This window comes from Halyomorpha halys, unplaced genomic scaffold (genome assembly GCF_000696795.3).
Source record: "Halyomorpha halys isolate HHAL.00 unplaced genomic scaffold, Hhal_1.1 Scaffold375.1, whole genome shotgun sequence".
NCBI classification, from domain to species: domain Eukaryota; kingdom Metazoa; phylum Arthropoda; class Insecta; order Hemiptera; family Pentatomidae; genus Halyomorpha; species Halyomorpha halys.
In genome coordinates this window covers 577,209-593,468 of record NW_027105275.1, presented here as the reverse complement: position 1 = coordinate 593,468, position 16,260 = coordinate 577,209, and the positions used below count along the sequence as shown (strand labels likewise).

The following is a 16,260-nucleotide window of genomic DNA, read 5'->3' as shown; positions in this document are numbered from 1 at the left end:
TAATGAAGAGTGTACATATATGTATATATATCGTTAAGTTTAGTAGAGTTTGGTACCTACTTAGGTGAGTGCTTATTAAATATAATATTACCTTTATTTTAAAAATATAAAAATAAAAATTGCTGTCTTACTATCAGATTAACAATGAAATTTAATAAAAAAATATTGATTTCAATAATATATTATAATTATAAGAATGTTGGCCTCGTAATGAAGTTGAATTATAGTAATTATGGTAAATAATAGTAAAAGCAAATAGTTTATGAAAGTATTTTGATTATTTCTAACTTTGAAATTTTTAGGGAATGAAAAGGTTGTTTGCATTTAAAAAGTCTCATCCAGAAGCTGATGTGCAACCTTTCCTCTCAAAAGCAACTCCCCAGTTTCAACAATACATTAGGCGAGGACTACAAGCTTTAGAGCAGCAACAATTGGAATCATCAGACAGCAACAAGAAGGAAAACAAAGATTGTGGTAAAGATAGTGGTTGAATTTCAATTCTAAAATTTGCAGTGTTAAAATTAAAACTTCATTCATGTATTTATGATAGTAACTTCTTATGAACATTTTTTTATTTACACTAATCTTATTCTCTAAGATGATGTCTCTGATTACCGATGTGTATATGATTGTATGTAGTTGGCCATGTGATAGTTAAAATATTTAGGTCCTGTTGAATTATAAAAGACTATGTTCTAATAATTTTTTTTTTATTGGGCCTCTCTGTCAGGCCTTGTTAATTTTACTCAGAAAATTTTATAAACTATTTTTAACCCTATAGATAATCATTTTATAAATTAAGTTTTTATAGTCCTGTCAATTAAAATGTTATACTTCTTGGGGAATAATCATTAATATTTTATATTCCATATACCAAATAATCATTTTATTATAAATAAATTTGTTTAAAAAAAAAAAATAGTAATATTAAATACAGTATTTTTTATATCCTAGTTTTCTTATTTGCTGATCAAAATTTTAGGGTTAGCTACTGAAGTAATATGAAGGTAATTTTTGCAATAAACTATTCTACTTTTTCGGCATACTTTTCATATATTTGAATTAATATTTATAAACCCTTGAAAAACTACTTATAACTTTTTCATACAATTATGAAGTGCTTAGCCATTTATCCTAAATTTCCTCTCTCTAATAAATTTGTTTTACTATTCAAACACTGACTAATAATTTAATTAGTTTAATAAATGTTCAAGTGGCAAAACATTAATTTTGCTGGATAAACATGGGTGTGTATTTTCATGCTCTAAAGATATTTTATGAGCTACTAAGGATAACTAGCAATCAACTAAAAGAAGACGATACTTTTATTAATCAATTTTTTTAGCTTAATATTAAAATTGCGAGTACTTGAACAGTCATTAGTCACTTGATTTGTTATAATGCCATTGGTTGGGATGATGTTTCTTTTAGACATCAATTTTTTTTATTTCTTCTGCTTTTTGCTCTATCAAATCAGGAAGAAATAGCATTAGTAATTATGTAGCTATATATTATACTGTGTAGTAGTTTTTCTTTTAGTAAAAAAATATATTAATTTTATTTAACTATTTATCTTTTGTCCTGTGTTACATAGGAATTTGGCTTAATACAATAATTTTTCACACTTGCTTTGCACTACAGCCGCTCCTTTTTATTTCATAAGGGGTTGAAAATAGATAATTACTCCACATAATTCCATAATTTATTAGAATCTTAAAACTCTTTTATCATACATCTTCAGATAAGATATTTATTGGAAGGAAGCAGTGTCCTAGTAACTCCAAAATTTGATACATGATTTAATTCACTTTATCTACGTCTCCCAAATTTTTTAGTAGTTACCAAATACTACTAGTCACAGCTGTCCTGTGTCAAGAAAATTAGGTAAATTCTTTAACCATTGTAAAAAAATATTGTTTAATTTATTTATTTATTTTTTGAGTTACATAAAAATAAACTTACAATGTTACATAACTTTGTATATAACAAGAGTTTTAATGTGCCAATGTGGCCTTAGATCAGCATACTTGCCTGCAGAGTTCTGCTTATGGTTAAATCTGGCATTCTCTCCATGGTCTTCTTGCTGATTTACTGCGCCCAATCTGCTAACTTAAAAAAGGTTAATTGTGGTTGTAAAATCTTGAACAGAATTATTCTGTTCTATATAGGTAACAATTAATTTGTTAAAAGTTGCCTTTATCATTTTTTACCTCATTTTGATCCAGTTTTATATATGTTAATTGAAAAAGGTCCAATGTAAAATTGAGATCAATGGGCATTGGTCTAAATAAAATTTTCTCTATTGAAACAAATATTTTTATCAAATGACATACATCTATTCTCATTCGTATTAGTGTGTCAGTTAACAAATGAATGAATAAGATTAATATTATCTTGTTTGAAATACATATGATTTGCTAATTTAGTTTAAAATCAATGTTTTCTTCTTCCATACTCAAGCAGAGGAGCATTTACATTCCTTATTTAGCCTGAATTACTTCGAGATTCTCGTTCAAGTTTTTATGTCAGGAAAAAACAGGGCTTAAGTACATAGTACATAGTGAGATGACCTTACCACGCTCAATTTGACTGGAGTTCATGGTCGTTCTCTATTATCTTCCTCGTTCTCATCTTTTTAAGCTAACAGTTCAGCATCATTAAGAATACTATGGACACAATGTCACTATCAACATCAGGAAAATCCTCAAATTTTAACTCACCACTCTTTGGTAGAAGTCCATATCCTGATTCTAGCGGAATAGAATTGGTTGATTTTAAAGGCTTTCATTACTGTTCTGTATTTTCCATTTGCCAAACAAACCCACAATTTCTGAAGTATTTAGAAATAAGGAAGATAGGGGATCTTGTCCTTTCTATAGCTCATTTCAATTTCACAAATTTAAAAAATATAGTTTGAGTTCAATAAAATAAAGCAGATTGCAAACTACATTTTCTCATTCAGTCCTTATAAAACATCACAATTTTTTATTCAGTTTATAATTGGAAGTTAGATATGCCAGGCATCAATTTCAAAATAAACTATGTATCACTTATATTCAATTAACTGTTAACATACTCTTAATGCACAAAAAATTTGTCAAATATTGAACTAATGAAAACAAAATGTATCAAAACCAACTGGCTGTTAGATGCCGTGGGTTACATAAACTGCACTGTATATCGTTAATAATGACGTCCAAGGGATCAGGTATATTCAGTCACTGCAGCTAATCGTTAACTTAAACCAATTCAGCAATTGCTCATTGATTTCTTCTCGAGTGGAATAGCAGTAGTTTTAAACTTGTAAAGAATCCTCCTTTTATACAAGATCTTCAATCAAGGTTCTATGTTTTCAAATTGAAGCTTGGTAGAGTGACTTATGTTCAATTCTTTAGCTAAATTGAAGTTAGTGTCACTATTTTCATAAAGGCATTAAATGTGAAACTTCTTCACAAAAAAAAAAAAAAAGTAGAAGTTTTTTATTAAAAATAATGAGTCTCTTGAAGGAAACAATAAAAGTAAACTGTAAACAATGCAGTGGGCGAAAATGAATCCTCTCATCTTCCAAAATATGAGTTTAAAGTAAAAGAAACATTAATTATGAACAATAAAAAATTAAGTTTTTTGTAAATGCCTAAAATGCTGATGCTAAAATTGATCCTCTATACTTTGATAGGTCGTCAAAATGAGTGGTATTAATTGATCAGTCCTTATAACCGTGGTTGCTATATCTTTTAATAAATCAACATAAACAAAAAAAAATCAAAATCAAGGATCAGGAAGTATTTGACACTTTGAGCTTCTTTTATTCTTGAATTCAGAAGTAGATAATTTCCTGCTAATCATGCCATTTTTACTGCTGAAACGCTATTTAAGATGTCCCTCAATCTTTATTGATTGTTTTACTTAGAAATTATTTGTGGTGCAAGTCATGTTTGACTTGAGTTTATCTTATGCTCTTACACTTACACCTAAACAAAAAACTACACATGGATTAACTGCTGCCAATGCTTTGGGACATCTGCTGGTGTCAGATTGTTGAACAATAGGTAATCCAATTGTTGGGAATAATAAAGAAATTATTTTTATATGTTTATAAGAAATTCTTTGATTTTTCTCAGTTCCAGAGCTTGTTTTTATCAACATTCTATCATTATCAATCAGTATTCTTGGGATTTCCAGACAAAGTAAAGAAAGCATGTTTCTATTACATCATAAAATTCTTCCATTCATCTCTGTAGGATTGAAATTATATTTTTGTGTGCATTAATTACTTATTCTTTTATTCCTTTTAGAAAAATAATCGAAACTTAAGGCTTGTACTTAATTTAAATAAAAATTTCCAATTACATATTCAAAATTGAGAACCAATTAGTTAATTAATATATATTTATAACCAGACTTGAATAAATTAATTAACATTTTAAATAAAAACAGTTGTAAAGAAAATTTAAATATAGATATTTTGCTAGAACTTATGGTATATAGAAGTATATGGTGTTAATATTCTTTAAATAATTTTTTTACTCAAATTTTGTGTAAATTCTTATAAAAATTTCTCTTAATAATTTTATATTGTATCCATCAAATATAAGAATTGTCTATACATGAATTGCAAAATTGTCTGTGGAATAATGTTTTTATTTGCTAGTGATATTTCTTTAATAGGGGTATTCATGATCTTTAGTTTAACGTGTTAAAGTGTGTTAAATGGAAAAACTTATGTTAAATGGAGAAATAATTCCTTCTTTTACCATGTTAAAACGATATAACATGTAACAAGGCTGAGAGTCTGTTACTAGGTCTGCTAAATGGAGAATGACGTCAAGCAACAGACCAGCTGAGCTTGTCACTGTTTTGTTTGTTGTCGTGTTAGGCTACTTACTCGTAGTTTGTGTTGTAGCACACGTGGGCTCGAATCCCATCCTCGTCGTCAACTAAAATTACCTTGTTAATAACTGGAAAATTAATGATAACCATTAGGATGCATCAGAATTTTATTACAATATTTACAATAACTGGATTCAGGAGGTTATAAGGTACTCAGTGTTGCCACAGTTTTTTTTCTTTTGTCTTGTGTTTTGGACTTTTTAAAAATACAATCAGTAGCCAAACTTTTACACTTCTACTTTTCACTTATTTTAGGCATGATTTAATAAATAAGTGTAATCAAAACTTAGAAGTAAACAATAACATGAATTTTTGGAACGAAAGGTTATAAAACAAGTTGCTCAGAAAATCCGCTAGGAGCTCTTATGCATTTACCATTTAACATGACTTTAAATAGGGCTGCTTACAATCGTATACTTATAACATTTAACATGGTAAAACATTTTACATTCAACAAAACATCATGAATACCCCTATTCATGATATTGTGTTAAATGTAAAATGTTTTACCATGTTAAATGTTATAAGTATACGATTGTAAGCAGCCCTATTTAAAGTCATGTTAAATGTTAAGTGCATAAGAAATTTTGTTAAGAGATTTTCTGAGCAACTTGCTTTACAATCTTCCCTTCCAAAACTTCATGTTATTGTTTACTTATAAGTTTTGATTAAATTAATTTATTACAAAATGCCTAAATTGAGTGAAAAGTGGAAGTTGTGTGAAAGTATGGCCCCTCAGTGACTTGTTGATCTTCTAAATTGTAAGAAAGAGAATCAAGATGAGCAAATTGGCAACTATTATTATTGTCATCCATTGCTTTATTAGTTATAAAAAAATTTAAAACAATTCAACACAAACTATGAGCAAATAATATGTATAATACTAAATTGCTTGTTACTACGACAACAAACAAAATGATGACGAGCTCAACTGGCCTGTTGGGTGATGTTCTCCATTTAACAGACCTAGTAACAGGCTCTCAACCATGTTACATCGTTTTAACATGGTAAAAGAAGGAAATATTTCTTCATTTAACATGGTTTTTTCCATTTAATTCGCTTTAACATGTTAAACTAAAGATCATGAATACCCCTACTACCCCTAATAATTTTTATCTGTTGAATGATTTTTCATTTGAATAATATTTATCTGGTTAATACTTTTTATTAAAATGATTGTACAATTTAAAGATGACTGATAAAGTAAAATTATTCATTATTTTTTAATATTGAATGATGCGTTTATCATTTTTACTGCATTTCATATTAAAAAAATGTGTTCTAAATTCATTATCTATTGACTAAGGTGTTTTTTGTCAGAGTTTGAAAGGAGAGGAGGTAGAATAGTCTTACTTTTCTAACCCTCCACTTTATTATTTTGTTTCATAGTTGTTATTCTTTGAATAGTTCCATGAATGATTGCCATACTAATTCCAAGTTTTTTAAGTAAGTTATTTCTTAAAAATTAATAATTTCTGCTAATCAATTTTTTATTTTATTTATGGTAATTAGTCTGAATTAATGGTCTATTTTTTTTTTTCAGTTCATACTGAGTGAGTTAATTTTAGGGTTACCGAATTAAAAATATTTTACAAAAGTTATTACACATATATTAATAACTTTTTTTCATTAAGATTATTAAGGATAACTCTAATTTATCATCTAAATTTAATTCTGATTAGCACTTAATTTTACTTGATTCAATATTATACCCATATAAAACTGCTGTATTTTAAACCACTGTGAACCGCTTAACATGATGTTTCAAAGATATATTACTATCGACCTTAATTTGACTCTTCAAGCAAAAAAAATTGATGATAAAGACTCAAGATTTTTATTAGTAATGTCTTTCTCTGTAAATTTGATGCTGATGTTGATAACAGTTTGATGTGCTCTGAATATGTTTGCACCTAATTTTAGTTTTTTAACCTTTGTTAGAAATTAGTTTTTTATTATCAGCTTAGTAATGATCTATTTTTTTTAAATATATATTAGCATGATATTCATTACAATTATTTGTGTTTATTTGTAGTTAATAAATTTTAAAAAGCTTGATAGATTTAATGGTTACAAACAAAAGCTTTGGAAGCGGACTGCATTATTTGAAACTGTAAACATTCAGAGACTTACAACAATGGTGATAAAAGTTCTGTAGTGCAGAAGTGTAATATTGAGAGGGGGTATTGACCAAGACGAAAAGAAAAGGGAGAAGATACCTTAGTAAACTTTTCCATTACTGTAACGGTTTTGACAAGAATAGGAGTGTATGGGCGTTGATGACCTCAGGGTTTTACGCCCTTAAGCCCCAGACAACAACAACAACAACAAGAATAGGAGATCCTGCTTGTGGGCTCTATTTTAGTTCTGAAAAGTTTTAAGGATTTGGTATTCATTTCTGAATGAATAATCATGTTGGAAGTGAATTTGTTCACAATTGGAGTAACTATTGTAGGATCATCTTGCTATAAAGAATTTGCAAGCATTAGTGAGAGAGTTGTTTTCTTTGATAAGCTAAATCAGATCATATAATCTATTTCACCAAGGAAAACAAAAGTGAATAGGTAATATAACCAGCAGAACGGAAAGAAGACTCCATACTGCATATATACTATATACTGCAATGCCCAACAAAGAATGCCAAAGTCCAAAATTGATTATATTAGTATGAGAAGAAGAAACCTACTGGATGTTGTGGTAATGAGGGGAATGGAGTGGGAATCAGATCTTTTCTTGGTTAATGCCAACTAATTATTTAAATTTACTTTCTCATCAACAACCAAACAATGTGTCACTTTGGGTAAAGGTAAAATAATTGAATACTCAATTTAATAGTTTCTTTTGGGTTCAATAGAGTGGCCTTTATTTGAAGATATGTTAAAATAAAATAGAAGAAAGATTAGGAAAAGATGATATAAATTATGAGGTCTTTAAGGGGATTGGTAACAAAGCTGCTCTGGAGACCTTAGTGACTAAAAGAAGAAGAGAATAGCAAATAAATACTGGTGGAAAGAAGAGGTCACTCAAACAGTGGATGAGAAAAGATGTGCTTATAGGAAACTGCTCTCAACAAATGACAATTTTACTAAATGATTATAGAGAAGAAAATGCTATAAAAAGAAACGTCTATTTAGACTTTTTGGGAACAAATCTGTGAAATGATAGGCTCCTATGTTCAAAAACGAAAAATTTAAAGAAGCATAGAAAAGGTTAAAATCAATCAAGGCCCAGCCCAGCACAGGATTAGCTTTTGTCTGATGTTACTGCCAAGAATATAAAGATTAATTTTATATTTTGCTATTGGAAGATAGGTTGAACTATGGAATAAAAGACCAGGAAAACAACCTGAGTAATTGATTACGTGATTGATTATATTTCTTTGAAAGAAGTAGAAAGTGTCTTGATGAAGATGAAAAATGGTAGGTTGCCTGGCCTTATGGATCTAATGATTGAACTCAACAAAACAGGATTAGTTGAACTCAAGAATATATTAGCTAAGATATAAATATACGAAGTCCGAGAGGATTGGTTAAGAGGAAATACTGTACATATTCACTAAAAAGCAAAAAAAAGTGTACGATTTACAGTAGAATACAATAATAAGGAGCATCTACAGACTTTATGGTCAAATTTTGAAGAAAATCTAAACGGCTTTGAGACTAGCAAAGATAAGCTAGGTTCTTATAAAAGCTACAAAGAGTTTGGGTATTGAAGCTTGAGTTAAAGTGTGAACATTGGAAGAATATTTACGGACCACTTCTCAGTCAAAAGGCTTGAACCATGGATGTTTCCTCTATCCTATCTCTTTATCGAACTAACTTTGAAATCATAGAAATAAATTAGAAGATTGGGAGAAGATAGTTGACCATATGAAGTAGGTTATTGGAAGATAGTTTTGGTGGCTGTCAATAAAGGTATCAAAATAGTAAAAGAAAACTATTTATTGTTAACCAACGTTTCGCCCGTTGCAACCAACTCTGCAGGGCTAAATGAAAAAACAAAATACAAACATTTTAGAACTATAAAATAAAAAACATTTCAAAATAATTGGTATGTTTACAAAGTATATAAAAAAAAGGGGGGGTTAACCCTAAAAAAGATTTTTTATAATATCTAACCTTTCTTAGGAAGTGGGAGACATTTTTATGCCTGATGTTCCCCTTTTCTCTCAGTTGTCTGTTGTGTTACAATCTGACAGATGATTGTTTATTTTTATCTATTTTCTTTATATCTCTCTTTTGCATATTACTATACCTTACCTATACTATATCTATTGTACCTATCTGTTCTACCTTTTACACCTACCTCTTTACCATATTTATAACTAATTTTCATGAGTAGTCTCCTACAATTTATTAGTCTAGATCTGTATTTAGAACTTTTATCACATCTGGTTATATTTATTAGTAACTTGTTTCCAGTCCACCCCATGTATACAGGGTTTGTTATGAATTGTTTATGTTATATGAGATAAATAAAATCTATTTATTTGTTCTTACTATTTTTTTAATTAAATGTAAACATTAAGATTCATATTAAATGTTGTTCAAAGTGAAGGTATGTCCACAAACGCTTTGTTTAGGAGACGGATTAGATAGAATACTAATATGGCCTTTTATTCTCAACTGTATAAAAACTATTGGCAACATAAGGATTAATACTGTTTGGAATTCGCATTGGGAACTGTCAATAACATTTATCAGTTTGTAATAGGCTTTTACAGAGTACTCATCATTATGCCTTCAATTTGTACTAATGGTGAATAAGCCGATATGGTATTTGTGTACAGTTTCTGCAGTGATGATGCTAATGCTGTCCATCATTAATATGCCAGGCGATTTCCAAATAAAAGATTACCAAACAAGTCTATCTTTAGCTCCACGTTTCAACATCTTAGAGAAACTGGTACATTTGCTATAATACCATGTGCTGATGCTGATGGTAGTTTTGCCCCTTTATGAAATGAAGAAAAGAGTGCGACCATATTACAATATTTTGATGATGATCCATCTGGCAGTATACAAAAAGCTGGATCAGAATTAAATATTACGCCAACTACAGTATGGAGAACTTTCATTGCAGATGGACTTCACCTATATCATTATCAATGGGTATAAAATTTATTACCTCAAGATTTTCGGCAAAGAAGACATTTTTCAGATTGATACTTAAATCAAAGTTGAGCATAATCCTCAATTTTCAGGAAACATTCTCTGAACAGATGAAGCTACCTTCACAAGAAGAGGTATCTTCAATCAGAAAAATAATCACCTCTGGTCGCAGGAAAATCCCCATGCGATTTGTGAGCATCATTTTCAGCACAAATTTCAGTGTAATGTGTGTTTGGAGATAATAGACAATATTTTAATAGGTCCGCATTTCTTTCTTTCTCCTCGACGTAATGCAGGTAAATTTCTGGAATTTCTTAATAATGTTTACTATCATTTAGTATAACATATTCCACTACAACTGAGAAGGGACATGTGGATTCAATTATATGGTTGTCCTGCACATTACGGAAGAGGTCCATGACAATGGCTAAATGTTAATTATCCCAATCAATAGATTGGCCATGCAGGGCCAGTGGCTTCGCCTGCACAATCTCCAGACCTGACACCCCTAGATTTTTTTGTTTGGGGTGACATTAAACAAAAAGTCTATGCCAGGCCGGTCAATGATTTATTATGTTATATTAATGATGATTATGATATATTTTAATTAACAATTCCTTATGAAGAAGGATAATTGAATCTTGTGAAACAATAACATATATCCAGTGCTGCTCTGCGACTGCTGCTGTTGAAGAAAGATGCTGAGCCTGTCTTAATGCTCAAGGAATTCACTTTGAACAACATTTAATATGAATTTAATGTTTACGTTTAATTAATAAAGTAGTTAGAACAAATAACCAAGTTTTATTTATTTCACATAACCTAAATAATTCATAACAATGAAAATCTTTAGGTGTGAATATCTCCTAAACAAAGCGTTTGCGGACATACCTTCAGAGAAAATTTTTGTCTTGTTTTTAGATTCTTAGTTCAATTTTCAGTTTGGCCCCTTAACCCTGAAATATTCTGTATAATTTCTTATATTGTTACTACTAATTTTTTTTATATATTTACTTTATAAACATAACAATTGTTTTGAAATATTATTATTTTATTGTTCTGTTAATTCTAAAATGTTTGTATCTTGTTTTTTTTTTCATTTAGCACTGAATTAGATAGAATAAAAATAAAAACAAATATAGTAGAAACTAGTACTAATAATTTGAACTGCTATGACCCATGAAGGATCAGGGGTTCTTCAGTGCTTTGTAATAATGTACTGTTTTTTGAACTAAGGTTATTCAAGGAGATGATTTTTCCAAGATCACCCTTAACCACCTGGTTTTTCCCCAATTTAGGAGGAGGACTCCTGAACCTGGTTGAAGCCTTGTGAGCTTTATTCACGGCAACAGTCCTTACAGAACCAGGTACTTGAAGTTAGTAGCATAGTGCCTTACCACTGAGCCACCCAGCTCCTAGTAGAAACCAAAAGACAAAAATCTGTATCTATGTATATATAAATATACATACAAACACACACACAAATATATTCAACCAAGTGGGTATAGTATTTAAACTGATAATTATCATATTGCATCCCATATTTCATGTTAATTGGTTCAAATTAATCTATAAGATAGCTCAATCTTTTTATGGGTTTAATGTCTGTACATAGTGCAGGATAGATAAGAACAATAATTTACTTTTCCTTCAGGCAAAAATATATTTACAATAAAGAAAGGATAATTAGTTTTGGCATCTAATAAAGTTTCTTCAGTGCATATCTAGGTGTTCTGGATTTTTATCTGTTTACTTTTGAACATAATTATTTTGAAAATTATATTAAAATTAATTATACTCCATACCTACCATAACTGATGATCATTGCAGCTTTCTGGAATACTTATTCCACAAACAATATTTTTCTTTAGATACAAAATTCATTGAAGACCAAGTGACATTACTGTTTTATCATACAGTGCTCTCAGTTTTAATACTTTTGAACTATGGAGTATTTTTCCCTTTTGTCCATACTTTTTCTGCGATTTCTCAATATCATGCACGTACAAATTTATCCTGCCTTCGCTCCATTGTTTAGAAAGCCTTTCTACAAAATTTAATCTGGAACATATACCATTATTGAAATTAAAGTTTTAAAAACATTTGCTAATTAAAAAATATTTGGACTATAGTTATGTAACATATAAGAATAATAGTTGGATAAGATAGTAGAAACTCAATGAAAAAAGAGCTACTGTAAATCTTACATTATCAGTTAATAATTGAAGGAAAGGTGTACAAGTTACACAGTGCAACATCAATAACATCAAAATAGTGATGGGAAGTCATGGTACTAAAATTTCTTATAAAATTCAACTTTTTCCTTAATAATTTACCAGTAATGGATGCTACTAGTTTTTAAAGAATATTTCTTTATGAAACACTAATGATTGTCATTTATTGTTGCTTGATTCTGGTTTTCTGTCTATATATTTTAAATTGGTCACAGATTAAGCATGACCATTTCGTTTTGCATTGGTTGTTTGAAAAGGTAGTATTACCTGACCTTTCAATATATGATACCATAGTCAGTAGTACGTACTTGGTTTACCTTAAGTGTGTTACCTGTAATGCGCTCTTTGATTTCTTAAGTTGCTATACTTATCATGTTTTTAACTTTGCAGAATCCCAGCAAGTAAAAGGAAAAGAACACTTCACCGAGGAAGCTGAATTGCTTTGGAATCGGTTAAAGCATCTACAAGAAAAATCAGGTTGTCAGGTTGACAAAAATAAGGAAGAAGTGTCTGACAGATTAAAAGAACTACCAAATAGGGTGGTTGGTATAAATATTAAATAGGAATTTTTAATATTAGAAGTGAAACTTTTTGTTTAATTTATGTTGTTATACAAACATTTATTTTGCAGGACAAATTTTTTAAGTAATATCCTGATATAATAAAGAAACCAGTAAGTCATAGATTTTCGACATTTGCTGTTGATAAGATAAGAGTAACATTTTATGATTGAGACTTGATCATTTATTTAATTTAAATGGCAGTGATATGAGCTTCATTGTGTATGTTTAATTGATTAAACTGGCATATCTAGTGCCTACAGTTTCATCCTCATAATAGTTAGCCCTTAATCAAATAATCAAATTCATATCTTTAAGATCAGAGAGATAAGTATAAAGTATATGAACTTTTGATGGAAAAAATGTATTTTTTTGTTTTTTTATTAAATTTCATTTATTATTCATTATTGATTTATTTACTAATTATTTAACTTAGTTTTTTTTCTTTTATGGAATTTATGTTGTCATTAAAATAAACAATATGTATTATATATTATTCCTAAAGTATGTCGGTGTTCCATTTGAAAATGCAATATCTCTTTGTCTATATCTATCTTATTGATTTTTTATTTATGTTAGGTATCTTAAATTTAGTTAATTAACATATTGATACGAAAAATGTTTTGTTTGTATAACATTTAATGTATTATTATGATAGATATAAAATTTTGTATCAGATTGTACACATTTTTTTAACGCTTAAAATATGAAGTAATTAGATGTTAGGATTATGCATTTTGTAGTTCTAAAGAAAGTTAAAATTTAAATAAATATTGATTATTTTTGTAGTTGTAGCATTACTACAATTTACTATGTTTTGGAATGAGAAATATCTGTATTTTTTATTAAATATATATATTGATTTTAAAATTATATATCAGTGTATAAAATTTATATCAATTGCACTTTGTATTTTGTTTTATTTGGTAGCTTTGTTTCTGCTTATTAATCATATTTTTAAATTCAAACAGAAATTTCATATTTAGTTTCTCCAATTATTATTATAAATAGTGATTAAAATCCTGTTGTATCAAAATGAATGTTAAGAGGGGGAAACAATTCTCCATGACTTTTTCAATAGGGTGTATTTTCTTTTTAGTCTTGATAAAAGTGTCAATTTGTTATTTATTAAGTTTTTCTACTTTTTTACATTTTTTGTAAGTTTTTTTTTTTTTTTTTTGTAGAAAGTTATGTGATTCTATATTATTTATTTATTGCCTTATATACAATATTTTAAGTTTAAGAATATAGTATTTTTATACATTAATTCCTGGAAACCTTAGATCTGAACTATAATTATCATACAATAAATTATTTCGTTTATTTATTGTTGTTTTTTTCTTTATTTTAAAATTTTTTTTATAATATTGACATGTTCTTTGTTCATATAATAAGAATGGTACTTATTGATAAATACTTCATTTTTTTTAAAACTATATACTAGTGTAAAATAAAAATATTTATAAGGTGTTTAATTTAGGTTTTTTTTTATTTTGTAATAATTAAATAGTTTTTAGTTTGACTGTATGATGCAATATTTCTCAAATGGAAATATTTTAGATAAAATTTTTTTATTGCAATGGAAATAATATTTATTATTGTAACATTAAATTATAAAGGAACAAATCGTCATTAAAAGAATTAATATGAAATTCGCATTTTGGTAAATAGTAACAGTTCTAACACTGTTTAGTGGTTAGAATTTTCATATTTGTTAATGCTATATTATATATTGTATATCTGTGCATACTATCATGTGAGAGTTTATTTTAATAAATTTACAGATCATTGTTTCGTTGATTTTTTATAAATTTAAAAGGCTAAATTTATTTTTTATAGTTTGAGTTATGGTATCTTATAACTAGTTTATTTTTTTTTCTTAAAATCAATTTTATAGTATTTTTCATATCACACCAGATAAATTTATGGCCTCTGGCTTGGATTTGGTTGGTTTATGGTTTCTTCCAATGAAATAATCGCATATTTATTGTTGGAATTACTTTTAACTACTGTAATAAATAATATAACTCCTCTTTTCAATAATAACAAATAACTTCCATATGATTTTTTTTTATGGGAGGTATTTTGACCATATTCTTTCCAAGTTTTGTTAAAATTCCATGAAAGCTAAAAAGACATTACTGTAACCCGATTAAAAGTTATTTTCTGGTTTAATGATTTTTCTATTGTGGGTTGATTGATAGCAATTTACTAGTTCCATCCCAAATCCTATGAAAAAAATTTGTAAACCGGTAGTAAAGGATTGATTACTAATTTTGTGGGTCTATATAAACCTGTGGCTCACTCCATCCACTATCCTATCTAGCCAACATGATTATCTCTCGTTAGATCGCTGATCCTCAGAGATTGATCTCCACTGCCTCAACAATAGGTTGCTCCTCTCAAATTGACCTACTGAGCGTAAGTTGAGTGGAGTTGAGTTGAAAAGGCTATGTGTTTGGCATGTATTTCTTAGAACTGCTTCTTGGGGAGTTAATTTTTGAAAGAAATTGATTTTATGCCATAAAGTCTGTTTAAATTTTTCATGTCATCACCATTGCAGTATTTTATAATTTACTTAAAAATTTCAGTATGATAATAAATATCATATTACTGTTTTTTACATTAAACATACACGCTTTTGTCTATACATTTTTATACCAATGTATTTGGTTGTACAATCCATCTTTTCTAGTTGATTATTAATAAAAATAATTAGAATGAGTTATAAAATACAAAACAATTGTTATATAATTCTTAAAATAGTAATTATTATATAAAAATCCAGTGTTCATTTGATCACTCAGGTTCTTTAAATGTGATATTTTGTTTCTGTAATAGTCGGGCAAACTTTTTATCTGTAGTTCATATTTAAGTCTTATAATTTTTTTCTTGTGGTCTTAACTATACATTGCATTAAACTTTAATGTATGTGCCTATAAAATCTCTGTTACGACAAGTTTTATGAATCATGTTCATAAACCTGAATTGATAATTTTGGTCAAATTAATTTGATTTTTTTTGCAGTGTGTTTCTCTTACATACAAAACCTTTTTTTATTTAACTTTTTTTTTTTTTATATATTTTTATTTTTGTAGATCCTGAACAATGAATGTCATGTTTCTGATATCAAGAAAATGAGGAAACGAATAGAACTGATTAAAAAAAATGTGAGAAATAATTAAATTGTTTTTTGATTGGTTTTGAGTGATATTATAAAGATAAATATGTTGAAATTAGTTTTTGAAAAAAGCTGTATAATTTTTCCTCAGTAAAATGTATACTGTTTTGTCATGATTGTACACTTATGTGTTTAAAAATGAAAATGTTTAGTTAAGTTTTATCTTTAATTTTATTTATAATCATTTTGTTGATTTTATAATTTTTTTTATTTACAAAGTATTAGTTAAATGTAATTAATATTCCTTTTGTTAAAATTTTCTTAATTTTTTAATTTCATTTGTA

The 16,260-nt window shown here is 28.1% G+C and overlaps 1 protein-coding gene across 1 annotated transcript in view; it reads left to right on the top strand.

Annotated features, from left to right (window-relative positions):
• Window positions 1-16,034, top strand: part of msps (msps cytoskeleton-associated protein 5) — a 108,567-nt gene extending 92,533 nt beyond the window's left edge. The window contains exons 33-35 of the mRNA XM_067050231.1: window positions 303-474; window positions 12,626-12,777; window positions 15,894-16,034. Of these exons, the coding sequence (XP_066906332.1) occupies window positions 303-474; window positions 12,626-12,777; window positions 15,894-15,980 (411 nt within the window). The 3' untranslated portion in view covers window positions 15,981-16,034. The remainder of the gene's footprint in view (window positions 1-302; window positions 475-12,625; window positions 12,778-15,893) is intronic.
• The last annotated feature ends 226 nt before the right edge of the window (window positions 16,035-16,260 follow it).